The sequence below is a fragment of the Pimephales promelas genome, chromosome 11 (genome assembly GCF_988280905.1).
Source record: "Pimephales promelas chromosome 11, fPimPro1.hap1.1, whole genome shotgun sequence".
NCBI classification, from domain to species: Eukaryota; Metazoa; Chordata; class Actinopteri; order Cypriniformes; family Leuciscidae; genus Pimephales; species Pimephales promelas.
The window spans coordinates 35,120,258-35,148,017 of record NC_142779.1 but is presented as its reverse complement, the minus strand read 5'-3'; the positions used below and the strand labels follow the sequence as shown (position 1 = coordinate 35,148,017).

At 37.5% G+C, this 27,760-nt stretch overlaps 3 protein-coding genes across 3 annotated transcripts in view; 1 reads left to right on the top strand and 2 right to left on the bottom strand.

Moving 5' to 3' along the window:
• Nucleotides 1-7,953, bottom strand: part of ppp3r1a (protein phosphatase 3, regulatory subunit B, alpha a) — a 28,164-nt gene extending 20,211 nt beyond the window's left edge. The window contains exon 1 of the mRNA XM_039690615.2: nucleotides 7,756-7,953. Coding sequence (XP_039546549.1) covers nucleotides 7,756-7,758 — 3 coding nt within the window. The 5' untranslated portion in view covers nucleotides 7,759-7,953. The remainder of the gene's footprint in view (nucleotides 1-7,755) is intronic.
• A 3,287-nt stretch (nucleotides 7,954-11,240) lies between these two features.
• cnrip1b (cannabinoid receptor interacting protein 1b) lies at nucleotides 11,241-15,720 on the bottom strand. The gene is made up of 3 exons (XM_039690616.2): nucleotides 14,644-15,720; nucleotides 13,553-13,697; nucleotides 11,241-12,778 (listed from the first exon to the last, which is right to left on the bottom strand). Exons 1-3 carry the CDS (start codon nucleotides 14,820-14,822, stop codon nucleotides 12,614-12,616), a joined length of 489 nt encoding a protein of 162 aa, XP_039546550.1. The 5' UTR covers nucleotides 14,823-15,720; the 3' UTR covers nucleotides 11,241-12,613.
• A 1,985-nt stretch (nucleotides 15,721-17,705) lies between these two features.
• On the top strand, nucleotides 17,706-27,439 carry plek (pleckstrin). The gene is made up of 9 exons (XM_039690617.2): nucleotides 17,706-17,939; nucleotides 18,431-18,586; nucleotides 19,817-19,998; nucleotides 21,101-21,192; nucleotides 21,792-21,976; nucleotides 24,088-24,192; nucleotides 25,202-25,285; nucleotides 26,400-26,472; nucleotides 26,595-27,439. Exons 1-9 carry the CDS (start codon nucleotides 17,898-17,900, stop codon nucleotides 26,732-26,734), a joined length of 1,059 nt encoding a protein of 352 aa, XP_039546551.1. The 5' UTR covers nucleotides 17,706-17,897; the 3' UTR covers nucleotides 26,735-27,439.
• Nucleotides 27,440-27,760: the final 321 nt, after the last annotated feature.

The window sequence follows — 27,760 nt, the reverse complement described above, 5'->3', positions numbered from 1 at the left end:
TCGAGACGCACAGATTAGATGAAGCTGCAGCACGAACCTACGAAACGGACTGTGAAAAACAAATGCGATGTGCATACATAATGCAATTGAAAAACGGCATCTGAAGTGTTTCTGAAGAGTTGGACTTGGTTATTAATATACCATGATCCTCCGAGTCCAAACATGAATTAGGGCGATGACAATTCACAACAGACCTACAATCCATTCCACGCTGATGAGAACAAATGATGCCTTGCGGCTCAAAAAAGAGAAAACAGAGTTTTAAATGAATTCCTGAATCATTTGGGCTCTTCTGAGATGTAAATGAACTCTTTAGTGGGCTGAACATCGTCTGGGAAGCCTAAGAGGCGAACACTCAGCGCAGATCATAAATAATGCATTCAGCATTCAGAGTCAATTAGACCGCACAAAAACATGCAGTGCACAATGGACATCCGGCACAGCAAAACATCACTAAATACGAACTAAATTACAATAACAAGGTGTAAACACAGACAGAATGCAAATGTTTCATGCAACTTATAGCAGATCATAATTAACTGTCCATTTTGCTCATGCCAACTATCTGGATCAAGAGGTCTTTGTGGTACAGCCTTTCATTTATACTGATTTAAAAATAGTTAAACATCTGAAGAACTCATACAATGATGTAGATTTAAGGGGAAAATAAAACAGGCTTTGTGTTTCTTATGCAAAATATACCTTAATTCTGTATTTTCTGGTATACACGGTCATGGTTTCTAAAAAAAATCCTGTATCGTTATGCACATTCATTGTGTGTTTAACTGAATACATGACTAGAGCTGTCATGATTATGACATTTGCCTGACGATTAATTGTCTAAGAAAATAATTGCGCTAATTCGATTGTTTCAAGAACCGCTATAAAACCAAACCAATCTCTGTTACCTTAAATTACATTAAGTGTATCTTGGTAAAGCTGCTTTGAAACAATCTACATTGTTAAAAGCGCCATCTAAATGAGGATGACTCAAAAATTGTGATCAATTCAATTCGTTAGTAAGTTGTCACTTTGCAGTTTAACGCTCAATCGGGTCATGGGGTCTATACGACCCCAATCGACTTTTACTTAATAAAAAAAGGTTCCCTTCATCCCAGTGGAATAAGATTTTGTGACTTTTCATACATTATCTTTTTATACACACACACACACAAACTGGGCTTGATTCGGTTGTTCTGAAGGTATGTAAAAAACATTTTTACACTTTGAGGTCAATATGACCCCACATTGAAATGAAGACAATATGGTGTGTGCGAGCCACACGAGAAAACAACGTATCCGCACCACTGATCGCACTGGCAAGGAGCACTTTGATCACTTGATTTAAAAAAAAACTCATATCATGTACAGTTTTTAATGTAGTAACTTTTAGTAAAACACATGTCAGTTACATCATGCGTTTTAACTTCATAAAGGAGATTTTGGGTAACTGCACACTGCCAACGGTGTGTGTGTGTGTGTGTGTATAACCATAGCGACAAAACAACCAACTTTCGGATCTTGCACTTAAGCTTATAATTTTGTTTTTAAAAATATAATTATGTATTTAAAAGTTACAGAATGGATTCATTTGGAGACTTAAAAATTGGCAGAGATAGGCAGGCAATGCAGAACAAAATCTTACAAGTTATTGTTTAGCTTCAACAACACTAGTCTGTTTTTTCCCCCCTGGTTTCGACTTAGTCTTGGTCTCGGTCTAGAGGTCTCGTGTCTAGATTTGGTCTCGGTCTTGGTCTCTGTCTTAGTCTCAGTCTTGGTCTCGGGTCGGTCTTGGTCTCCTTCTTGGTCTCGGTCTCGGGTCGGTCTTGGTCTCAGTCTTGGTCTCGGGTCAGTCTTGGTCTCGGTCTCAGTCTTGGTCTCGGGTCGGTCTTGGTCCTGGTCTCGGTCTCAACTTGGTCTCGTCTCGGTCTTGACTTGGTCTGTCTTGGTCTCAGTCTTGGTCTGTAACCTCTGGTCTTGGTAGTGTCTTGGTCTCGATACCCTCTGGTCTTGGTAGTGTCTTGGTCTCGATACCCTCTGGTCTTGGTAGTGTCTTGGTCTCGATACCCTCTGGTCTTGGTAGTGTCTTGGTCTCGATACCCTCTGGTCTTGGTAGTGTCTTGGTCTCAATACCCTCTGGTCCCGGTAGTGTCTTGGTCTCGATACCCTCTGGTCTTGGTAGTGTCTTGGTCTCGATACCCTCTGGTCCCGGTAGTGTCTTAGTCTCGATACCCTCTGGTCTTGGTAGTTTCTTGGTCTCGGTCTTGGTCTCGACTTGGTTTGTCTTGGTCTCGATACCCTCTGGTCTTGGTAGTGTCTTGGTCTCGATACCCTCTGGTCCCGGTAGTGTCTTGGTCTCAATACCCTCTGGTCCCGGTAGTGTCTTAGTCTCGATACCCTCTGGTCTTGGTAGTTTCTTGGTCTCGGTCTTGGTCTCGACTTGGTTTGTCTTGGTCTCGATACCCTCTGGTCTTGGTAGTGTCTTGGTCTCGATACCCTCTGGTCTTGGTAGTGTCTTGGTCTCGATACTAGGGCTGTCGCGGTTATGGAATTTCCCTTGCGGTAATGTTGAGTGGCTCAATAGCGCGATATGCGGTATTACCGCCATTTATTTATTTGTTTAAATAATTATATGGTTTTGTTGCTATATAAATAATGTTTACGATGTGGAAAAAACGAGGACATTTTCAGTAACCAATGTAACCGAAACTAAACAGCGTCTACAGTATATGCGCATTGAAAGACTTTCACTCAGCGCGCATATTGTTATGACAACGGACTTTGAGCGAGTCATTGAACCGTTCATTCGACGAACACGTTTAAAAAAAGCTGATTCAACAAGATGTTATTTATTTTTAACTTTGAGATTCAACTTTTCAAGGCTCAGCTGAGCAGCAATGCGTCGCATAGACAACGCTGAAGCTGATGCTTCACTTATTAGAGACCCATTGATTCAATGCGTGACTCACTGATTTTATTTCGGCTTCCTTGTGTTGTGGGATGCTGACCAGAGCTGCTGCTGACGCGCATTTATGGGAAAATAACCGTGAAGAGAACGTTAAAATGATGATGCGACTAATTTTTCGCTTCCCTTTGACACGACAAGCTTTTCACGACTTCAAAGACAGACGCAGGTAATTGCACGCGCAGAGCGTGACGCACTCTGCCGATCTCTTTCATTCACTATCTGTGTGAAGCCTATAAGCTACACATCACCATGATTAACAGTCTTGTTATCGTTATGAACTTGTTTAACATTCAATACACATGCATTAAGTTCAAAACAAGAAGGGTATAGCCTTATATATATATATAAAAAAAAAAACGTGAATATCGCGGTTGCTGCGGTTACGTGCAATCCTCTGCGGTTGACTTGTCAGAAGCGCGGTACTACAATATTGCGGTTACCGCGACAGCCCTACTCGATACCCTCTGGTCTTGGTAGTGTCTTGGTCTCAATACCCTCTGGTCCCGGTAGTGTCTTGGTCTTGGTAGTGTCTTGGTCTCGATACCCTCTGGTTCCGGTAGTGTCTTGGTCTCAATACCCTCTGGTCTTGGTAGTGTCTTGGTCTCAATACCCTCTGGTCTTGGTAGTGTCTTGATCTCGATACCCTCTGGTCTTGGTAGTGTCTTGGTCTCGATACCCTCTGGTCCCGGTAGTGTCTTGGTCTCGATACCCTCTGGTCTTGGTAGTGTCTTGGTCTCGATACCCTCTGGTCCCGGTAGTGTCTTGGTCTCAATACCCTCTGGTCCCGGTAGTGTCTTGGTCTCGATACCCTCTGGTCTTGGTAGTGTCTTGGTCTCGATACCCTCTGGTCCCGGTAGTGTCTTGGTCTCAATACCCTCTGGTCCCGGTAGTGTCTTGGTCTCAATACCCTCTGGTCTTGGTAGTGTTTTAGTCTCAATACCCTCTGGTCTTGGTAGTGTCTTGGTCTCAGTTTAGGCGGTCTTGACTACAAGTCTAAATTTTTTTAGGACTGACCAGAGACTGGTCTCGGTCTCAACTTGGTCTCAGTCTGAACTTGATCTGTCTTGGTCTTGTCTTGGTCTCGTCTCGGTCTATCTTGGTCTTTGTCTCGGTCTGTCTTGGGCTCGATACCCTCTTGTCTTGGTAGTGTCTTGGTCTCGATACCCTCTTGTCTTGGTAGTGTCTTGGTCTCAGTTTAGGCGGTCTTGACTACAAGTCTATATTTTTTTAGGACTGACCAGAGACTGGTCTCGGTCTCAACTTGGTCTCAGTCTGAACCTGGTCTGTCTTGGTCTTGTCTTGGTCTATCTTGGTCTATGTCTCGGTCTCGGTCTGTCTTGGTCTCAATACCCTCTGGTCTTGGTAGTGTCTTGGTCTCGGTTTAGGCAGTCTTGACTACAAGTCTTGATTTTTTTAGGACTGAGCAAAAGTTGGTGAATCAAGTCCAGCGGGGCAGCCACATCCAAGCCACACACTGTTGTCCAAAACACACAGATGAATAGCGATGTGGATGGACGTGGCTGTGTGGCTGCATGGCTGTGCAGACACGAACGGTTTGACCTAAAAATATTAAAATTGAAACTATTGCGGAAACAAAGACACCTACATCTTGGATGCCCTTGAGGTAAGATGAAACATACCAAATATTAATTTCAAAGTGAACTATCCCTTTAAATTCTCCCTATGGTGAAAATCCAGCTTTTAATGTTGTTTATGTGTGTATGTGGTGTTTTTAAAATGCTTTAACACACACCATGTGTAAGTTGATAAGTGGACAGCATTGCTGAGTATTTCCTCCTTAAAACTGCAGTGAACCAAAGACAGTCTCAAAAACACGGTGTGAAATCGCTGGTGTTTCTGACGTCACAAACGACCTTGTAACCAATCAGATCAATGTGTGATCGTCAACCAGTGGATCTCTGAGTGAGTGAGTGAGTGGAGGCGGGGCTCATCTGCATATTAACAGAACAGGATGTCAAATTACTTTCAATCTAGTTTATGGCATGAAGAATTTTTTCCCAAGGATTTTTTTTAAATAAGTCATTTTGCTGATTTCAAGGGATAAAATTGTTGACTACAGGCGGAATTTAAGCGAACTTTAAATATTGTGTGTGTTAAAAAGGCTTATGTCTTTTGTCTCCCCCTTGAGCCTTTTTTAAAGAGCGCAGTAATCACGGTTACATTAAATAACTGATCAGATGGCCATTTAACTAATATAGCCTATCGTATCTGTATATCACTTACATTGATACACTCTAACTGCAAGCATTTTCTGTGGAGCTGCTTTGAAACAAATCATATTGTGAAAAATGCTATACAAATAAACTTGAGCTGAACTGATGATTTCTGTAAGATTCTCTCAGATTCATTAAGCTAAAAGTAGACTAGATTCACGAAACACTGGCTAAAGATTATTATTTTCTACTAAAAGTAAAATTGCAAGCATGAGTAATAAAGTGGACATAACCAATATGATTATTCTTCCTTCTCTGTCATGATGCCCACAATAAATGACTAATGATCATAAACAGCAGATAGCAGGCCTCTGCTGGTGTGTGTGTGTGTGTGTGTGTGAGAGAGGGAGAGATATGACTGGAGAAAGCTATCCGCTAGCATTCCTATTGATCTAAACTCCACACAGGAACAATAAACTGTGATGGATCACTTTACCGGTCAGACAGACGCATGTAAAAATGATTAAATATATATGTAAATGCTGGTCCGGTTCAGGTGGGCGATTCCTGATAGAATAAACGGCATTATACACCAGACCTTACGATAATCAGCCCTTGCTTGAAACCCTGTTCAGACTAATACTAATATTAATACTAATACTAATTCTTAAGTGCTTGAAGTAAACCTATGGATCTATGATTTCAGTAATGCAGAAAATAAAAGGATTTGGGTAACACTATAGGTGACATTGACACTTTACTACACCTACTTCAGTAATAACAGTAAATGATGCATAATTAAAAGTAACTAACCTTTAACCCAAACCTAACCATAAGTCTATAGTAAGTAGTACTAGGGCTGCATCCAAAATATAAGTTTGTGTTTACATAATATATGTGGGTGCACTGTGTATAATTATTTTGTATATATATATTTGTATATTTATATAATATAAATTATATATAAATCTATATACAGTATATATGTGAAAATATTTCTTAAATATAGGCAAGCATGTGTGTGTATTTATATATATAAATAATTATACACAGTGCACCCACATATATTATGTAAACACAAACTTTTATTTTGGATGCGATTAATCGTTTGACAGCCCTAGTAAGTACGTTTAATTAACAATACAATGCAATTATGTCACCTTAAAATAAAGTGTAACCAGTATTTGTTCACTTTATTAGATATCAATAAGGATAAGTTGTTAATGTTTAATTTCTTGGTGTTATTAAAAATAAATCATAATCATCAAAATTATAACAAATAAAGGCTTGAAATATCTCACTTTGCATGTAATAAGTCTATATAATGCACGATATTCTTGTTTTTCGAGTTTCACCTGTAGTCAAGGGTCTGGATTATTGTGTAAGGCTCTGAATATGCAGCAGGACCACATTGCACTGAATGAAGATTGATATTTAGATTATTTTCCCAACATGTCACAACACAAACTCAATGTTTCAGGGTTGCCGTTTGACCTCAAGTTGACAGAAGTGTGTTAGACATGATACTAGTTTGACTTTGTCTCAAGACTCTTCCAGAAAAAGACAGACTATGGCGTACGGTTTTATTAAAACGCCGAACCCCGAAGGCCATGGAGCAGAACACGTTTTTTGTTCCAGTTAACAAACTTAAATTAAAATATTCACAAACTACCTTGTTTGTTTTTCTAATTTGACTAATCTGATGTCAAGGGCTTGCACACCATCTGTACTGATTGATATACTGTAAATCTGAAGATATGTAATATTCATCCAAGCCTAAGTGGCCTTGTCAGGAAATAGCACTTTATATTTGTCAACTTACAAAAGAACTAAAGCAAATATGATTCAGCGAGAAGGTTGCTTCTATAATGGCATGTTTATGACTTGCATTGCAATTTGTCAATCATGACATTTACTGAGAATCTGAAAAGCTAAATTTCACTATACAATTTCTAGTGAAACAGAGAGAACAGACAATTATTGCATTGGTGTTGATGACAGAACATTTAGACAATACTGTAGTATTACCATTGGTATTCTTTAAAGCACCATGCAAATACTATAGTAGCCGACATGAATATGGTAATCATTCAATATCATGGTGGTTTTACCATCAGATACCATCACAACATTTTTTGCAATATGGACAAGAAGCATTTCACTACAAAATAATGACCATTACTGCACCCGTTCAAGTATATTATACAATGCACACCTACATAATTCAAAGAACTATACAAATGGTCTGCGCCTTATGGCATGCATTGGATAACAGTTCTCTTATTTATCACAATAGTGAAAATGGAGATGTTCTTAATAACTAATGTCAAGCTTAATAGCTCTGGCTTTAACGTTAAATGCCAAACAGCATCACACAAGACAGCACATTCAGCACTGACTGACTCAGGTTAGCATTTAGTTCTGCAATGGCTTTGCAACCACTTTGCATGAATTAGACCAGCAATGGATACACACATTCACAATCTGGCAGATGCACGATAGGAAACCCGTAAATCTTCGTGTTTGGACAGCTCGACCTCACGTTGAACATTCAGGATGCATTTGAAACCGATATCTGCTATTTGTTTACAGTGCTGCGAATGCGTTTCTTACCATGTTGCTGCCTGTGCGACGGAATTCCCCCTCGGAAATGAACAGCAATAAATGACAGCACAAATATAAGAGGAAAATTCTGCTCTTGGTCTCGTTGTTTTGTCAAAAAAAATGCTGGTTTTGATACATCAGAAGCGTAACCTATTTTCCGTCTGTTTCCGTGGGTTTCACTGCAGTAGCGACGCGAGCACGAGCCGCAGGGCGGGGATGGGGAGGAGCCTAGGAGGCGCGCTGCTATTGGACGCGAGCCGAAAGAGGCGAGGTCAAGAAGCGCTGATGGGCGGGCCTTCGGTACACTACATCCGGGTAACCTTAGCCCCATCATCACCAACAACAGGCTTCACCCTCACACAAACGCACTATCACACTTACACACACACATATATAACAATTTGCGTTTCAAGGAAAGCCCCTCCACAATGCAGGCGAACTAATGATGCGTGGAAGTCAAGTCCTCCTGGGAAGATCGTATTTACGAATTGAGAAGTCATTTATTTGACGTCATATATGCATTCAAGTCACTTTCGTCGGAGCAAGATGGCGGCGCTCCTTCTCTTCCCTTACGAAAATTAACCATGATGTGTTAAGATGTAAATTCTATAGGCTATATTGTATACTACCAAAGTTCTACCCCCCTTGGTAGAAAAAAAAAACATGGTAACTACAAATTAATCATGGTTTTGCTACACTAACCATAGTTTAACCATGGTAGACTTGTTGTAAAAGTGTGGTTATACAAATGGTACACAATCTGCCAAAAAACTATGGTTACTAAACTTTTACTTGCCTATAATAAAACACCATGGTTGAATTCGTAAGGTATATTTAACTATACAAAAATACAGTAAGGTTTTTAAACTCCCAGAAAATGAAGAACAAAGAATGTGCATCAGGTGTGCTGTTCTTTTTAATGTTTTAATTTATGAAGTCACTTTCGTTACATATTATATTGTTATATTATAATGCTATTAAATTCTGAGCGAGTAGCTTATTTTGTTTTAAAAAACTAGCCAAATACCTTTGACAAAACTGACACAAGTCTGACAAAAACTGCTAAATACCTTTTAAAGGGGATAGTTTTGACAAGGAAAATGCTGTCATCATTTACTGATCCTCAAGATTTTATAAACTTGTATGAATTTCTTTCTTATGTGGAACACAGAAGATGATATTTTAAAGAATGGTGTTAATCAAACAGTTATCAATAGCCATTGACTTGGTAAAAATATAAGTCAATGCGTGGCGTCAACTGTTACCAACATCTTTAAAATATCTTCTTATAAGAATAAGAAAGAAACTCGTAGAGGTTTGGAACAACATGGGGGTGAGTCAATGTTGACAACATTTTTGGATGAACTATCCCTTTAAATAAAATCCAGAGCTTCCCACTCGTATTTATTTGACTTTATGGTGTTTTTCATGTGCGTTCAACTCGTAAATACGACTTTCCCGGCATGACGAACACACAAATCACTGGAGTTTGGGTCATTCCTATTTAAGTCAAGTCACATTTATTTAAATTGTGCTTTTTACAATACTGAGTGTTTCAAAGCAGCTTTACAGAAATAACAGGAAAATAATCCAACCAAGTTTGTTTCTATAAGAAAATAGCATCGCAGTCCAGCTTAAGCAAGTTCAGTGATGGTTCATTTTCATGTCCCTCCTAAAACATTCAAATATTCAATGCGAGAAATGTAGGGCTTTTTATTTCATAAATATAATTTCATATAAGCTACCTGTTAGCACAAGCATCAGTGATACCAATGGATGAGATGAATTTTGTGATGTTTTGCTATATTATATATAGTTATATTATCTATTGATTTGATAATGTATTTTTTAATATATCTATTTAATATATATATATATATATATATATATATATATGATTTAATATATCTATTGATATATTATATATTGAATTGATTATTATTGATTTGACTTCACATATTAATTAAATGTTAAACGCAATCATTTTAAAACATGTATATTATTATAATATACTCTATAGAACATGTTATTCTGTATTCTGTCTGGTATAGCGTCATATTAAAGTGCTTTCTTAAAGTAGCACCAGTTTAAACTGTATAAACAGGACTGGAAATTCAAGCATCAAATTTCAAAATGAATGAGGACTTCACTTTATCGATACTGTAATAATTCTGACTTCTCATACAATAAGGCCATCATAGCAGTATTATAACAAAATGTGGCTGTTTGTCTGATATTATATGCATACTTTTCCACTGGCACATCTGTGAGATATTTTACGTAAATGTTAAAAGCTAATCTGATTGATTGAGATTTCAAAAGTTTAGGTTAACCATATGGTTTAAAGTTGTCTTACCGCACCTTACTCTAAGGTCTTAGTGTGGTCTTATGGTCTTACCCCTTTTAAGATGGGAAGGTCTTAACATGTTTCATGAACATACTAAAACATAATCCTCTTGATGTTTCTAAGAACACTAGGCTGCAGCGCCACCTGCTGGACTGCATTTCACTTTTGGCTATCATAAAATGTAGAAAATCAAACTGTATAATGTGTAGTCATGATATGGTGATGTAAAAAGTTTGAAAAATGACTTTGTTCAAGCTCAGGTAAATAAATGTAACCCTTTATTAATCAAAATAAATTAAATGGAAGATCAAAAATGTCCACCCTTCTAATTTATGGGAACTGTGTACATTATCTTAGACAACTCACATGCGTTTGTTCCTTTAAGAGCATATCAGTTAATAAATTATCAAAATATTAACAAAAAATGTGTATGAATTGTAATTGACTCTCTCACAGACGCATAATTTTACATGTGTCAGTTTAGATACAAATGCCACAAAAAAGTGTTTTTGTTTATTTTTAAAATATTGCACTATTGAGAGCTCCTCTAGTAATTTTTCATGGTCAATGATTTATTTGTATCTATATTTTTTGCTGATTTTTAAAAAATGTTGGGTGGGCAAAATAATAACAGAGTGGACAAAATAATTAATTACAGGGTAGACAAAATAATAACGGAGTGGGCAAATAATAATGGAGTGGACAAAATAACAGGGTGGACAAAATAATAACAGGGTGGGCAAATAATAATGGAGTGGACAAAATAATAACAGGGCAGGCAAATAATAACAGGGTGGACAAAATAATAACGGTGGGCAAATAATAATGGAGTGGACAAAATAATAACAGGGTGGACAAAATAATAATGGAGTGGACAAAATAAGAACAGAGTGGGCAAAATAATAACAAAGTGCACAAAATAATGGAGTGGACAAAATAATAACAGAGTGGACAAAATAATAACAGGGTGGGCAAAATAATAACAGAGTGGACAAAATAATAATGGAGTGGGCAAAATAATAACAGGGTGGACAAAATAATAACAGGGTGGACAAAATAATAACGGTGGGCAAATAATAATGGAGTGGACAAAATAATAACAGTCGACAAAATAATAACGGTGGGCAAATAATAATGGAGTGGACAAAATAATAACAGTCGACAAAATAATAACGGTGGGCAAATAATAATGGAGTGGACAAAATAATAACAGTCGACAAAATAATAATGGAGTGGACAAAATAATAAAAGAGTGGGCAAAATAATCATGAGTGGACAAAATAATAACAGAGTGGACAAAATAATAACAGAGTGGACAAAATAATAACAGGGTGGGCAAAATAATAACAGAGTGGACAAAATAATAACAGGGTGGGCAAAATAATAACAGAGTGGACAAAATAATAACAGGGTGGGCAAAATAATAACAGAGTGGACAAAATAATAACAGGGTGGGCAAAATAATAACAGTGTGGACTAAATAATAATTGTGGACAAAATAATAACAGTTTGGCAAAATAATAACAGGGTGGGCAAAATAATAACAGGGTGGGCAAAATAATTACCGGGTGGGCAAAATAATAACAGGGTTGGCAAAATAATAACAGGGTAGGTAAAATAATAACAAGGTGGACAAAATAATTACAGGGTTGGCAAAATAATAATTGTGGACAAAATAATAACAGGGTGGGAAAAATAATAAATGTACAAAATAATTACAGGGTGGGCAAAATAATAACAGAATGTACAAAATAATACCAGGGTGGGCAAAATAATTACATTATTACTTTAATATGAACTGGATTTAAATGGGAAACAATATATAAAACATTACCAAAGTACTTTAAATGCAATACTTCAACTTTAAGTATGAATTCATTTCACAATCACTAGGTTTGTCTGATTTAACAGGGAGGACATTCTGAGCTAAATCAGCCACTGCACTGTGAAGTCCACTATAAAATACACAGGAATGAGTGTCAGTATAAAGTTCAAGACCACTCGGTTATATAATATATTGTTATATCACATTGCATTTTTGTTTTTTATTTGATAGAATATTGCCGTTTTGAAAATTGCAAAAATATGGAAAAATACATCCACTAACAATTATTGCACATATATCACAATGCACCGTGACAAAATACTCATAAAAATACATACTACAGAAGGTATATTCATATAAGTAAAATTTACTATGAAAATGCTACATTAACAAACGGTATAATAACAATTATATCATAAAATCTATATAAAATCTGTAAACTCGTTTATAAAAGTAAACTTCATCCTTACGAGGTTCTTCAGAGGTAGACAACTGGAAGGAACTGCAAAAAAGACAAACACTACAACAGACAAATACAGTGATCTGATTCTCCAGCAGACAAATCTAATAAAACGTTTACTTAATCACAATCGCTACTTTAATACGTCCTTAGGAAAGGCTATCCGCTCATTCTTGTTTCTAGGACAGTGGTGAGATTTCAAGCTCTTCGTAAGATTGTCTTCACGCACACACTTTCACAGAAACAGCTCTTTGTTGATCCACATGAGTGTGCGCGTGTCGTTGGGCTTGCACTCGTACTCGATGCTGTTGAAGCTGTTCCCCCATTGGCAGTGGTCCCTCTTATTGTAGTTGTAGAACTTGACCTGCCAGACGGTCTCGAAAAGACCAGCCCGAGTGAACTGTCACGCACAGAAACATCACACACTTCAGCTGCAACTCTTGTTCGCAAAGGGTGTTTTCGCAGTGATAAGAAAAAGAGGTCCAGATGTGAGTTTCAGTGCAGCTTCAAAGTCTCGACACGATCCAGCCGAGGAATACGAGTCTGATGATCTAATCGAACCAGTGGACATTTTATAAAACAAAAAAACATTAATACTTTTTAACCACAAATGCTGGTCTTGAACTAGCTGTGATGCGACACACATTACATGATCAGGTTGAAAGGTCAAGCGGGACGTAGGAGGAAGAACTGACCCAGTGTTTACGAAGTGACCCGGCATTTACCAAAAAATAAATAAAAATAAAAGGGAAAACAACGAGTGGGACGATTTTCCTACTCTACATTTCCGAACCAGAACACGCATGACCTTTCAACGTGATGAACTCGTGGACATGCAAGATGAGCATTTGTGGTTAAAAATGTTTATTTTATTTTGTTACAAATGTCCGCTGGTCCACTGAAACTCACATCTGGACCTTCAACATTTATTGGACCCCATTGAAGTCACTATATGGAGAAACATCCTGGAGTGTGTTCCTCAAAAACCTTCATTTCTTTTCGACTGAAGATAGAAAGACATGAACATCTTGGATGACGTGGGGGAGAGTAAATTATCAGGATTTTTACTCCTCCTTAATAGAACCATAGATGCCAATAAAGAACCTTTTATAATGTGTTTTATAGGCTATGTGTTCAAATGGTGTACTTCTTACCTTTCAAATGTGAATCTCACCTGTATGTTGACTTGAACAGGTTGCCTTTCTCCACTTTTGGTGTGTGTAACTCCCTCGGTGTCATACATCCCAGTGTACACTACAGACTGAGGGTCTTTCGACTGTTGCTCCAATGGGAACGTCACGCCACCGACGGTCATGGATCTGAGGAATGAGGCGTGAGAGAGGGAGACTGACAAACACTTTTCAAGATGTCACTTTTGTAGATTTAAGTAGCAAATGAGAATCGCTAAAATGGATGAATATATTTCGAGTCAAAGGTCTTGTTGATGATTTTCAGTTTTGTTCAAGCTAATTAAAGCAACACTTTTTTCAATAATAAGAATATGTACATATTAGAATATATATATATGTTACTGTTTATATATATATATATGTATTGCTGGGGTGAAAGAAAGGCACAATAATAAACATGATATTAAACGGCTGGCTGACTTTTCCATTTGTTGACATGACATGGTTAGATTCAGGTGGGAAACATCATTAAATTTGGTGGCCACCTTAGAGATATTCACCCTATTTACACTGAAACCATCATATTTAAAAAATATGATTATTTCATATTTATTGTTATTACTGCTTTATTGTTAATCTCAAGATATTCAGATTGCAACATCATTTTGATTTGACAGACATTAGATATATTTGTGTAACAGAAAAGGATACAAACATTGCAACATGCAGCCAGTCAGACAGACATAGTTGATGGCTTTAATCGTCTGGATTTGACTGCCAAAGGAAGCAATCTGTCAGTGCATGAGATGAACACACAATCCTGTAGGATAAACCTACAACAATCATGGCATCCCATGGCATATGCAGATATACATCCAATATAGTGCTTCTAGATATTTTTTTTTTCACTACACCATGGTAGCCTATTTTTTTTTTAAATAGCTACGTTTTGAATACCACTATAGTCTAAAATATATGTCAACGTACTTTGGTATCCATCAATGGTGGTCATTTAATTTTGCATCACTACACAAAATAAACGAGCTATTCTGACAACGTTGATGCGAACTAATCGTTATGCAAACAATAGAATCAAAATAAATTCACTTACAATTTGACTAAGGCAAATACTCACGTCGCCTCGACTGCTCCCGGTTTAACGACCACGTCGACCTTGTATTTCGTTCCCGTCAGTAATTTGATGGTTCTGCTCTGACCGAATCTCGTCCCGTCCGATTTGAAGAACACGGGTCCGTTATTCGGGGTGGTTTTCAGCGAAACGCCGATTTTAATCAGCTGGGGAATGTCTGCCATGATGCACAAGACCGTCAGGTGTGAGAAAACAAGTCAGGGTATTCGAGGCTGAGGTAAATCAGTGTGCCGTGATGAGTACTCGAGTGGAAACTCGTGAAACCGCATGCAGAAAGCACGTCCAAAGTCATGTCTGCTGTTCCTGTCCAATAATCCCCTACACAAACATAATCCGAGCAAGCGTGCGATCTAATGAGATCAAGGGAGGGAAGCAGGGTAGCCCAGATTACACCGATACATCCGTTTTATTGATCATAAAACAAGTGTCTAGTGTTGCTCAAGGACACCAAGTCTATTAATCAAGACTAGATGGATGATGGGTGAGTGTTATATTAGCATAAAATACTATACTGTCTTGGTTTTGAACATGACAAAAATAGTAGCCTAGCCCACATGAAATCTTTTTTTTTGTTTGTTGCTTTTAGTATGGAAATTATATTCTTTACTAAATCTATCAGCTAGTGTGCTCCAAAACAATGGCAAAATTTCATATAGAAGATGTAAGCATTCAAAACTTTGTCTTTCTCTTCCGCCAATATGGAATAATGATTTTGATGACATCACTCTGCACTTCAGCTTCTCATTAGATTTTCTGCCCAATCAAATGCTCTCTAGAATCCAAAACTCCGCCCCCTTCATTATAACTAACTGAAGCTGCCGCTGAAATTGGTCACTTATTCAAACATAATATGTTTTCTACATGGTGAATGGCACATAGTGCACTATTGGGGATAGGGGACGATTCAGATAGTGTAGGCTAAAATGCTTTGTGGCGAATGAAGTCTGGTTTGACGTTAGTGTCGCATGAACCACCGCTTCGGTCCAGAGACAGACACACAGAGCGGATCATGTGATCGAGAACAGAACAGAACAGGTATCGGACCCGTTTGAGCTCTGCACAGAATCCTGTATTATAATGAGATATGGCAACACTATCTCACGACCAATTCGTACGAATTCGACGCATGATTAAAAAGTGTCTAATTCGTACGACCTCACTCATACTAATTCGTACGATTTGTCTAAACCCACGTGATGGTTAAGTTTAGGGGCGGGGTAAGGGGTAGGTCATTCGTACGAATTCATACGAATTGGCCAATTCGTAAAATATGTACGATTTAGCAAAATCGTATTAATTCGTACGAGTGAGGTCGTATGAATTGTTACGAATTAGCCACTTTTTAATCATTCGTCGAATTCGTACGACTTGGTCGTGAGATCGGGTTGGATATGGAGGAGATTAGATTGGCTATTTTTAAAAAGGGCAGGGGCTGATTGATATGTCCAGCCCCTTCCTGTTACAGTGCAAATTCGTAATAATGCAATTCGTTTTAAAGGAGTAGTTCACTTTAAAAAAAAATACTTTTGCTGATAATTTACTCACCCCCATGTCATCCAAGATGTCCATGTCATTCTTTCTTCAGTCAAAAAGAAATGAAGGTTTTTGATGAAAACATTCCAGGATTTTCTCCATATAATGGACTTCAATGGGAACCAAACGATTCAAGGTCCAAAAGACAGTTTTAGTGCAAACTGTTCAAAGGGCTTTAAACGACACCAGACGATGAATAAGGGTCTTATCAAGCGAAACGATTGCTCATTAAAAAAAAATGAATAAATAAAGTTTAAGTTTTATAAGCTCAAATGGTCAGAAAGAATGAAGAAAGAAAGACATGGACATCTTGGATGACATGGGGGTGAGTAAATTATCAGCAAAAGTTTTTTTTTCTTTTCTTTAAGGCACTTTAGTCAGACTACAACTACAACCAAACCCAACCCTACACCCATTACCTCTCCCTAATATCAGAGGAAAACAATAATTGGCTAAGAATGTTGTAAAAAAAAAAAAAAAATCTTACCTCTGACATTAACTGTAAACTTAATTCTCAAATCTGATTGGCAAATTAGAGTGTTGTTCCAAAATCAACAAGGATACTGTTTTTACACACCAAGTATGTAAATGACATGTTAAGCATGATCTTATATGGCTAAGAATCAATAGTATTCTATTTTCAATTCAAGTTATTTAACTTTTCACTAAACACACTCAAAATCAAAATGATATGCATTATTTCAATTGATAATCATTCATGAAATTAACACATATTATTAGTTAATACCAAGTACAATGGTATTGTCTGATACAGTATATATAATAGTACCACAGTAGTAGTTTTTGTGTTTGTCTTTGTAAACGTACAGTCGTTGTGTTTATCAGCTAATACGATCAAGCTTAAAAAGTCAGATACCATAACATCATAAACAATACTCTCGCTTCCTTTCAAAACCACTTGTGAAAACACCTTTCGTGTGGTTGACTTTTTTTTTTTAAAGTTTTTTAAAAAATTTTATTTTAACAATCACAGAGTTCGTAAGCTGTGTGATTTAAGCAGTACACGAGTGGATAATATTTCAAATTCTCAATTGTGTGTTTGTTGGGATGTCTCTTCGAACACGACGAAGGCGGATCTTTCTCCAGCGACCACAAGAACGTAATGTAGCTCTTTTGTAACACCTTAAACTCCCTTCATTCAACTTCCTGTTTCAGTGCAACAAAATTGGTTCAGTGAACGACCTTCTTATCAGCAACCAATTTCTGAGAAGTGATTTAAATGTTTTCGATGACGGTTTTTCAGATATTTGTTTGTTCCACGAGAGATAAAAATGATATGTTTGTTTATATACAGTAAGAGGATCAGAAAAGTTGATCAAAGTTGGCCTAAGATGAGAACGGGTGTTGTTCAAAATTCATGTATAACTTTGTTGAAAGGTTTTGATCCACTTCAAGGACCAGAATGGACATTACAAGTAAAAAAAAGCATGACTTTTTGTCAAGCGTTCACTCATCATCACTCATAAGGGTTGATAATCTTTGGTCTTTGACTCATTTACTATGTGGGCTGAGAACACAAAGGAAACTAATCTGACCAAGTCAGACATGTGCAACTTCCCTTTCATCAAAAAATGTCTATAACTGCCAAGCGAGGCGGCGGCGCGTCACAGGCACAGAATCTGCTGAAGCGTCTCACACACACCACTCCCTGAAGAAGACAACCCAGTCGAGCTTAGTGGACAGAGATGGAGCCAACGAGAATCAGAGAAGGATACTTGGTGAAAAAGGTAAGACTGGAGTTGTAATACGTGTCAATATCACTGGAAAGCAAGAATTTTACTGACAAGAACTGAGACGTACCACAAAACGCCGTGTCATGTGATGATGCTTTGTTATTCGTTTCCCATGAAGTTATGAAGTTGCTCCAATTTGGGAACAGAAGTGGAAACATCCTCTTTCTTTCTAAAAAATAAAACCCAATCGATGCTGCATTTAACACATTTTAAATGTTCATTTTTGACCTTCAAGTGTTCGATGTGGACATTTTCCTGTTTCTGTGTGAAAAACTGTAATATAAATGGGTCTGGCAACCGAAAGTATAGTAGAGGTCTGACCACAACATATGTGTGTGTTGAAATACAGAACTGAAAATGACAGGAATTGAATGCTTGCACTTCGCTAAATTATAGCCTATAATTCCTTCATGTGAAACGGTTTGTTTACTTTAAAGATCTTTCTCTTTGGTGGTTTTAACAAGCTAAAGTGTTGTTGTCTGCAGGGCACAGTGCTGAACTCATGGAAAGTGGTGTGGGTGGTGTTAGCAGACGATGGCGTAGAGTTTTACAAGAAGAAGACCGACAGAAGTCCGAAGGGAATGATCCCTCTGAAGGGAGCGACACTGACCAGCCCATGCCAGGACTTCACTAAAAGACCGGTGGAGGAATCACTTCTTTAAAACCAATATACCTCTGGCCATTTATACGGTTTTTGCGTCGTGAAAACGATATTTTGGGCGTATAAATGGCAAGAGAAATAAAATTTGTGCTATAGATTCGCACTTTCATGAGGTCGTGTTGGACATATCTTGATTGTGTCATTGGCAACAACAAGGTTCATTAGTTAACATTATGTATTAAAGGGATAGTTCACTTTGAAATTAATTATCATAGCTCAAGGGCATCCAAGATATAGGTGTCTTTGTTTCCGCAGTATTTTCAATTTTGACATTTTTAGGTCAAACCGTTCTTGTCTGTCAGTCATATAATGGAGGTCTATGGTCACCACCTCAAAGAGCATGCACAGAGAAGTCCAGATTAAATTTAATGACTCGTAAATGTAAGTACACATTGATGGCCTAAGACACAAAACGAGCGGTTTGTGTGAGAAAACGAACAGTATTTATATCGTTTTTACCTCTTGTAACCACAGCCACGTCCAAGTGATCTGAAGGCACAGGCGTTTCGGTCTGCACAAGCGCCTGAAAGCGCCGGAAGTGATCTCTCGCTCGTGTACGTTGTTTACACAGAACAAAGATTGTTCGCACGGCTACTTAAAATGGTACTAATTTGCGCTTATGCAGGATGTTTAAACTTGTGCAGACCGAAGCGCCCGTGTCCTCAGATAAGTTGGATGTGGCTGTGTTTAAAAGAGGTAAAAACGATATAAATACTGTTCGTTTTCTCACACAAACCGCTCGTTTCGTGTCTTAGGCCATCAATGTGTACTTGCATTTACGAGTCATTAAATCATGTTTAATCTGGACTTCTCTGTGCATGCTCTTTGAGGTGGTGACCATAGACCTCCATTATATGACTGACAGACAACAACAGTTTGATATCAAAATTGAAAATACTGTGGAAACAAAGTACAAAACTACATCTTGGATGCATACCAAAAATTCATTTCAAAGTGAACTATCCCTTTAACTAACAATGAGCAATACATTTGTTAGTGTTTTATTAATGTTTGTTAGTTCACGGTGCATTAACTAATGTTTACAAATACAACTTGATTTTGATAATGCATTAGTAAATGTTGAAATTAATACTAGCTAAGATTAATAAACGCTGAGTATTGTTAATTCTTAGTTTATGAGGTAGTTGACTAATGAACCATATTGTAAAGTGTTACCGTATCATTAATATCAGCGTATGCTTTCCAACAGCTTGTGTTTAAGATCAGTTCTCATAAGAACCAGGACCATTTCTTCCAAGCGACGCATCTGGAGGAACGCGAGCTGTGGGTCAAAGACATCAAGAGAGCGATCACTTGTTTAAAGGGGGGCAAGAAATTTGCCAGGAAGTCAACGCGCCGATCCATTCGATTACCAGAAAATGTTAACCTGAGGTATGGTTTCTGTTATAAAACTGCACTAAATAAACAAAATCATAGTTTTGGAACAACTAGATAAATAAAGAGATAAATCAAAAAAGATTGTTAGTCAATCTTTAATTTAATTCAGACATTAAAGTCCCCCTGTGGTGAAACTCAAGCTTTTAATGTTGTTTTTGTGTCTATGTGGTGTTTTTAATATGCTTTAACACAAACCATGTGTAAATTCATAAGTGGACAGCATTGCTAAGTATTTCCTCCTTAAAACTGCAGTGAACCAAAAACACGGTTTGAAATCGCTGGTGTTTCTGACGTCACAAACGACCTTGTAACCAATCAGATCAACGTGTGATCGTCAACCAGTGGATCTCTGAGTGAGTGAGTGGGGGCGGGGCTCATTTACATATTCATTGAACCGCGCATACTAAATGAGGGAAGCGCGTCGAGTTACATTCAAGCTATTTTAAGGCATGAATAATTGTTTTCAAGTATAAAACGTGTAAACGTTTAAATATGTAATTTTGGTGATCAAAGATGAGTTTTAAGGGGTTAAATTATTGACTACGAGGGGGCTTTATAGTCGGCATAAAAATTAAGTTGCTCTAGTCTTTTTCTCCATTTTGTCATATCTCCAAGTGAAACGCTTCTGAAACAAGAATTATATGTGGGCGTGGCTTGATTGTGTCTGTGAGGAGTTGATTGGCTGATTGGATGGTTGTGGTTTGCTATTGGCTGATCTCATGTGAGTGACAGGTTGCCCCGCCCACATCATCAAAGAAGAGAAGAGAGGCTGAAGAGGAACTTATTCTGATTCAACATTACCAGGAACATCGATTTAAAACAATAAAGATTTGCACCAATAAATTATGTTGAATATCTACTGCAGTGTTCCACAAATAAAAGAATTGGGGGACTTTAATGTTTTTAAAAACAACCGAAATAATTTTTAGTCAAGCTTGCCAGTACGTCCACACAGGTTTCAAGTGAACACAGCTAATTAAAATTGTGTAACCGTCAGTCAAATTAGACAGTTGAGTAATGTGATGAATAAAGTTTGAAAGTCCCTGTTGCGAACTGTAAAACGGTTAATCATTGCTGTCGTTCTGTCTGTCCTCAGTGAACTGTATGTTTTAATGAAAGATCAAGACAACGGCGTTAAAGAGATGAAGCTAGAGAAGGACAAAAGGCTGTTTAATCACTGTTTCATGGGTGAGATATATATTTCATAACATAATAAAATAGGCAAAACCTCTTATATTCTAACAAATGCTGGCTTGTTTCAACCCAAAATTTGAGTCAAATATGGACAAACCCAGCCATTGGGTTACATTTTCAAATTATTATTATTTTTTATAAATGTAACTTTTTTGGGTTTGTCCGCATATGACCCAAAAAAAAACAAAAAACAATCTGCATTTTTATTTAGAGTGCAGCTAAATTGATAATTAATATCTCCATTTAATCTCTGTAATCGTTCTTTCTGCAAGATTTGGGTAACAATTTACAAAAAAAGTTCATTAGTTAACATTAGTGAACATATAAGAATGAACAATACTCAGTTAATATTAATTTCAGCATTTACTAATACATGATCAAAATCAAAGGTTGTATTTGTTAACATTAGTTAATGCACTGCGTGAACTAACCCGAACAAACAATGAACAGCTGGATTTATATTAACTAACATTAACAATACTGTAACAAGTGTATTGCTCATGGTTAGTTAATACATTAACTAATGAACCTTGTTGTAAAGTGTTAGCACGATTGGTTGGCCTGTAAGTGTGTTGTGTTGGATGTTGTTGCAGGGAACACAGCGATCGACTGGCTGATCTCCGCGGGGAAGGCCAGGAACCGGGCCGAAGGACTGATGTTGGCCACCGGGCTCCTCAACGAGGGCTTCTTGCAGGCCGCGGGGGACGTGTCCAAAGACGGGGCGGAGAAAGGAGCAGAGTGTGTTTTCTTGGACCAAACGGAGGCTCTTTATTATTTTGTAAGCTTACAAATCACTACATATAATTGGCTCTATTCCAAAACCAAGTGATTCGTCAGAAAGAAAGAAAACAGTGGGGTAGAACATTTAAAGAGCACCTATTACGCTTTTTTACATACTGTTTTAAAAAGTCAAAACACTCCAGTTATCCTCTATATCAGTGTCAGTGTTTCTGAACTCCTGAAACGCCTCCATTGTAGTCTTGAGTCGCGAACACGTCACAATTTCCTAATTATAATAATTAATGCGCAGAATAAAGGGGCGTGGCCTGGTTATGGGAAGGGGCGGGACATTTCCCGAACACACTCGAAGCGCTCAACCAATCACAACACACTGCTCCAGCCGACCAATCAGAGCACGGTGTGCTTTTCAGGAGGAGGGGCTTCATAGAGACAGGAAGTAAACAGAGCGTTACTGACAGACTGGGAAGAGAGGAGCCGCAACAATGGAGAATATGAGGAGAATAATCGACCAAAAACAACATCAAGACTTTGTAAAAGAGGAAAGGGCCTGTTTTACAAAGATGTTAACTCACAATTGTGAGATAAAAAGGTGCAATTATCTATTAAAATGTTTTATTCTGTGGCAGAAACAAGCTTCCATGGAGACACTCCCGTTTACACCTGGTGTCTCTTTAGTCCACTTTCAACCATTTCCTGATTTCTTCGAGGGGGAAGGGTCTATGGGCGGGGAAATGTAAGGGCTTTTTCAGATCTATCAATCTAATGGACAAAATAAGCTCATGCAATTAAAGGGTTAGTTCACCCAAAAATGAAAATTAAGTCATTAATTACTCACCCCCATGCTGTACCAACCCCGTGAGACCTTCGTTCGTCTTCGGAACACAAATAAAGATATTTTTGATTGAATCTGAGAGCTGGATCAGTCCTACATAGACTGCCTAAGGGACTGGCTCTTGACGGCCCATAAAGTCATTAAAGAAAAGGTTTAAATATTCCATGTGCCTACAGCGGCTCAATTATAAGTTTATCAAGCGACGAGAATACTTTTTGTGCGAAAAAACACATAAATAACGACTTTATTCCACTATTCCATTACTTCCTTATGGGCGCATGCGCGAGAACTGAGACGAGGACGTTCTCCTTCGTCTACTTCTTGTTACCGGCTGCTCACCGTTTAGGAGTTTTACCGCCCCCTACCGTATAAGATGATGATCCATATATAAGGCGCTCCGGATTATAAGGAACACGTTTTTTGAGAAGATTAAAGCCTTTTAAGTGCACCTTATAGTGCGGAAAATACGCTAATTGAAAAGCGTATGTACAGCGCGCATCTTCCTCTGCTTATAAACAGAAAGTTTTGTATATCAATTTCTATATCAGCACATCATCTTATACGGTAGGGGGCGGTAAAACTCCTAAACGGTGAGCAGCCGGTAACAAGAAGTAGACGAAGGAGAACGTCCTCGTCTCAGTTCTCGCGCATGCGCCCATAAGGAAGTAATGGAATAGTGGAATAAAGTCGTTATTTATGTGTTTTTTCGCACAAAAAGTATTCTCGTCGCTTGATAAACTTATAATTGAGCCGCTGTAGGCACATGGAATATTTAAACCTTTTCTTTAATGACTTTATGGGCCGTCAAGAGCCAGTCCCTTAGGCAGTCTATATAGGACTGATCCAGCTCTCAGATTCAATCAAAAATATCTTTAGTTGTGTTCCGAAGACGAACGAAGGTCTCACGGGGTTGGTACAGCATGGGGGTGAGTAATTAATGACTTAATTTTCATTTTTGGGTGAACTAACCCTTTAACATATGAACACAAACAGACGACAGAAAACCACACAGAGAGAATCAGCTTTCGTTTCTACCAGGCCGGACACTGTGAGTGTGTGTTAGAAATCAGCAATGGTGAGAAACCAAACTTGGGAGCGCGTGGTTGCTAAGTAGAAAATATCAAATTTGATCCCTTATGTCGCTGTAGAGTTTAGAATAGAGCCATATCATACAGTATTGGCCACATGTCATACATCTCGGTGACATGTATAAAGCATGTACTGAAAACAAGGAAGTGGCTGTGTGTGAAAAAACACAGTGTGTGCGTGTGAACCGAAAGCTGTTGTTGACACTTTCAGTGTTTGTTGATTTGCAGGCGGACAGTGGTTTCTTCTGTGAGGGCTACTCCAGTGATGAAGATGTGATCCTGAAGGAGGAGTTCAGAGGTGCCATAGTCAAACAGGGCTGTCTGCTCAAACAGGTAAGCTATGAACTAATAATGAACTGCATGTATACAGCATTAATTAATCTTTGTTAATGTTAATTTCAGCATTTACTAATACATCTTGTTAGCATTAGTTAATGCATTGTGAACTAACATAAACAAAGATTAAAGGAGTAGTTCACTTTAAAAAAAACTTTTGCTGATAATTTACTCACCATCTTCATCTTCAGTCGAAAAGAAATGAAGGATTTTGATGAAAACATTCCAGGATTTTCTCCATATAATGGACTTCAATGGGGACCAAACGGCTCAAAGTCCAAATGAGAGTTTCAGTGCAAACTGTTCAAAGGGCTTTAAACGACACCAGACGATGAATAAGGGTCTTATCAAGCGAAACGATCGCTCATTTAATAAATAAATAACTAAGTTTAAGTTTTATAAGCTCAAATGGTCGCCTTGCTCTGTTCTGTGATACACGTTCGTGACTCTCCTGTTCGAACTCGTTCATCAAAATGAACAAATCTTTTTTTTTTTTAATGTCAGCTTGCTTATTTTGTTCAAGATAAGGATTTGAGTCCACATGTCAGGAAAACAAGAAACTCTACTTCTAACTGCAGATTGAGAGCTGTCACTACACACATACATCTTTGCGTTGATGTTTGTGAATGTTAGTTTGAACGATGGTTTCGTGAAACTGCTGATAACGACAGAACTTGCGACCATAGTTGGCTAACGATGCTATTGGGAAACACACCCCTGTCCGAAAGACCAATTGTCATATCATTACCATGCTAAACTCTTCTGAGAGTTGTCGTGATAGAAATGCACTAGAATAGCATTCAGTATCAAAGGAAAAAAAAGGGTTTGCAAAAAGGATTAGAGATTGAACTGTTGAACAGACACCTGTCATTAATATAGTTCACCCCCAAAATGAAAAGAAAAATGTATGAAAGTAGATAACACTTTCAACAAAGTCTGTTTTGTTAACACTATAACAAGTATTTAAAGTATTTATAAGACATTTTAACCTTTATTTCTTATACAGGGTCATCGGCGAAAAAACTGGAAAGTCAGAAAGTTTATCCTTAGAGATGATCCTGCTTATATCCACTACTATGATCCCACCAAGGTAAGCATGTTCCTGTCCTCTTCAAATATATATATATATATATATATATATATATATATATATATTAGGGCTGGGTATTGAGACAAATTTCACAATTCGATTCGATTTCGATTCACAAGCTTGCAATTCGATTCTATTTCGATTACGATTCGATTCAATATCGATTATTTTGGATATCAGTTACAATAAATGGCATTTTTTTCTCAAGGGAATCAAATCTCTTAACTAATGCTGTAAACTATAGGAGTCTAGTTGTAGCCTACTAGGCTTCATTAGCCTATATGAAGGTAATAATGAATGAATCACTTAAATTACACTTTTACTTTTTATAATAAGAAGATTATATGAAATATAAACATTTAAATGGTGGCTGTCATAAAAAAAAAACTTGCCAGATTTATTCAAATATGAAGGTAATAATGAATGAATCACTTAAATTACACTTTTATTTATTTTTATAATAAGAAAGATTATATGAAATATAAACATTTAAATGGTGGCTATATATTTTGCAAAATGCTCCTCTCTGGTGTTATTTTTTCTAGCTGACTAACGAGTTGATGTGGGTTTTCTGAGGTAAATATGACGATACATGATATTGACTACAAGCTGTTTAACTGACGTCTTTCCACGGTTGAAACGCTGATTGAGCGAATCAATGTGACATGATACGAATTTCGATAAGTTGTACTCTATCTTTAACACACTTTCAGACGCTCATTCATGTTTATTTGGCGCTGTGACTGGTATTATTAACCCGGAAGAGAGATCAGCGCTGCTGAACTCCAGAGTGATCTCACGCCACAGCGACAAAACCCTATTTATGTTTTTGAAGTTCTAAAGAAAATGGACGTAATTTGAAAATTGAGACTTTGCTTCATATCAATAGTAACAACAAAGGACAAAGATTATTGCGATTTTTTTTTGATGCGCGCACCCGCGATACAATATCCCATTCATTCAAATGAAACAGGATGAATAATCGATTCTTGAGACTTAAGAATCGATATCGGTTCGTAAAAATGAGAATCGATTAATATCGAGAAATCGATATTTATTACCCAGCCCTAATATATATAGTATTGAAATGGTCTGGTGTGTTTGTCTCTCTAAGGGTGAAGATGATCCACTCGGCTCTATTCACCTGCGTGGCTCAGTAGTGACAGCGGTGGAATATGTTCCTGATGGTATGATGATTAGTCCATCTAAATGATCAAACAAAACATGATGACAAGAACACATTTAAATTGTAAAGCATTTTTACATTATAGAATGCATGCAAATGTTTCTCTCTTACAATCTCCTGCAGGCAAGAAACAAGAGGCTGATGGGAATCTCTTTGAGATCATCACTTCGGATGAGACGCACTACTATCTTCAGGCGGCTACAGTGGATGAGCGCAAGGATTGGATCAAAGCCATTCAAAGTGTTGCAAAGTCCGGAAAATAACAGGATTGGATCCATCATGTTCAACAAACTCGTTCATTAAACACATGCAGAGTTGGGATCTGTTTGAAAGAAAGAGTTGTGAATACACCAACAATATCTCCTCTACAGCGTCTTCTAAAAATAAGACATTTCTTGTTTCTTCACTTTCTTCATTTGCAAAAAACAAACAAAAAAACTCACATCATTTAGAGAGAGGATGTGGTCAAATGTGTTTTTCACCAGAGATACTGAATGCCATTTATCTGTCCATCCAGAAATGTCAACGCAGTGGAAAGAGTGTTAAGGGAATCTACAATGTTCAGCATTTTTCTGTCTTTATTTGAAGCACTTCCTGTTTCTCATTTAGACATTGTCCAAATATAGAGATATCACAGTCTGGTGCAACAAAAACTGTCACAACAGCACAGCACTACTGCTACTACTGTATACCGATATACAAACTTACCGTTTTCTAATAACGTAGCATTCATCTATCAGTTATGAATTCACAATTGAAGTACTTGGAGCAACGCAATAAAAATTGATAAACACTGTTTCAAATATGTGTTATATTTGGTAAATGTGAATAGTTATAGGTTATATTTCATTACTAGCATGGCTGTTCTTTGTTTCTGCCATGGAATAAAAGAGAAAAGATAATTACAACTTTTTATCTCACAACTAAATTTGGACTTTTGCCCCCTCAAACGAAGAGATTATAATTGTTCCAAGTCCAAGTCTGAATCGCAAGATATAAAATAACAATTTTGCAATTTTCCCCTCAGAATTGTGAGATAAAATGTTGCAATAATGGACTAAGTCTACTTGCACAGCTTACTTTACACATTGGTTTTAGCTACAGTGAGTTTCTGGTTTCAGCGTTCATTGCACATACAGTTTATTTTTCAAAAGTCCTAGTTATTTAATTGTGAGAATTGGACCCTAATCTAAAGTGTTGAATTTAAGATTTTGAAATGGATTTGTCTGATAAAAAGGATTGCTTGAGTGCACTGGTTTTTTAATAATTGAATGAATTAATGCATGTGC

Excerpts from the sequence above, each read along its gene's own strand:
- cnrip1b (XM_039690616.2), bottom strand. The coding sequence starts at position 14,822 with ATGGCAGACATTCCCCAGCTGATTAAAATCGGCGTTTCGCTGAAAACC. Across the intron at positions 13,698-14,643 it reads CCGGGAGCAGTCGAGGCGAC|ATCCATGACCGTCGGTGGCG; the intron begins GTGAGTATTTGC and ends CTCATTCCTCAG. Across the intron at positions 12,779-13,552 it reads CTGTTCAAGTCAACATACAG|TTCACTCGGGCTGGTCTTTT; the intron begins GTGAGATTCACA and ends TGTGCGTGACAG.
- plek (XM_039690617.2), top strand. The coding sequence starts at position 17,898 with ATGGAGCCAACGAGAATCAGAGAAGGATACTTGGTGAAAAAG. Across the intron at positions 18,587-19,816 it reads AGGACTTCACTAAAAGACCG|CTTGTGTTTAAGATCAGTTC; the intron begins GTGGAGGAATCA and ends GCTTTCCAACAG. Across the intron at positions 21,193-21,791 it reads GTTTAATCACTGTTTCATGG|GGAACACAGCGATCGACTGG; the intron begins GTGAGATATATA and ends ATGTTGTTGCAG.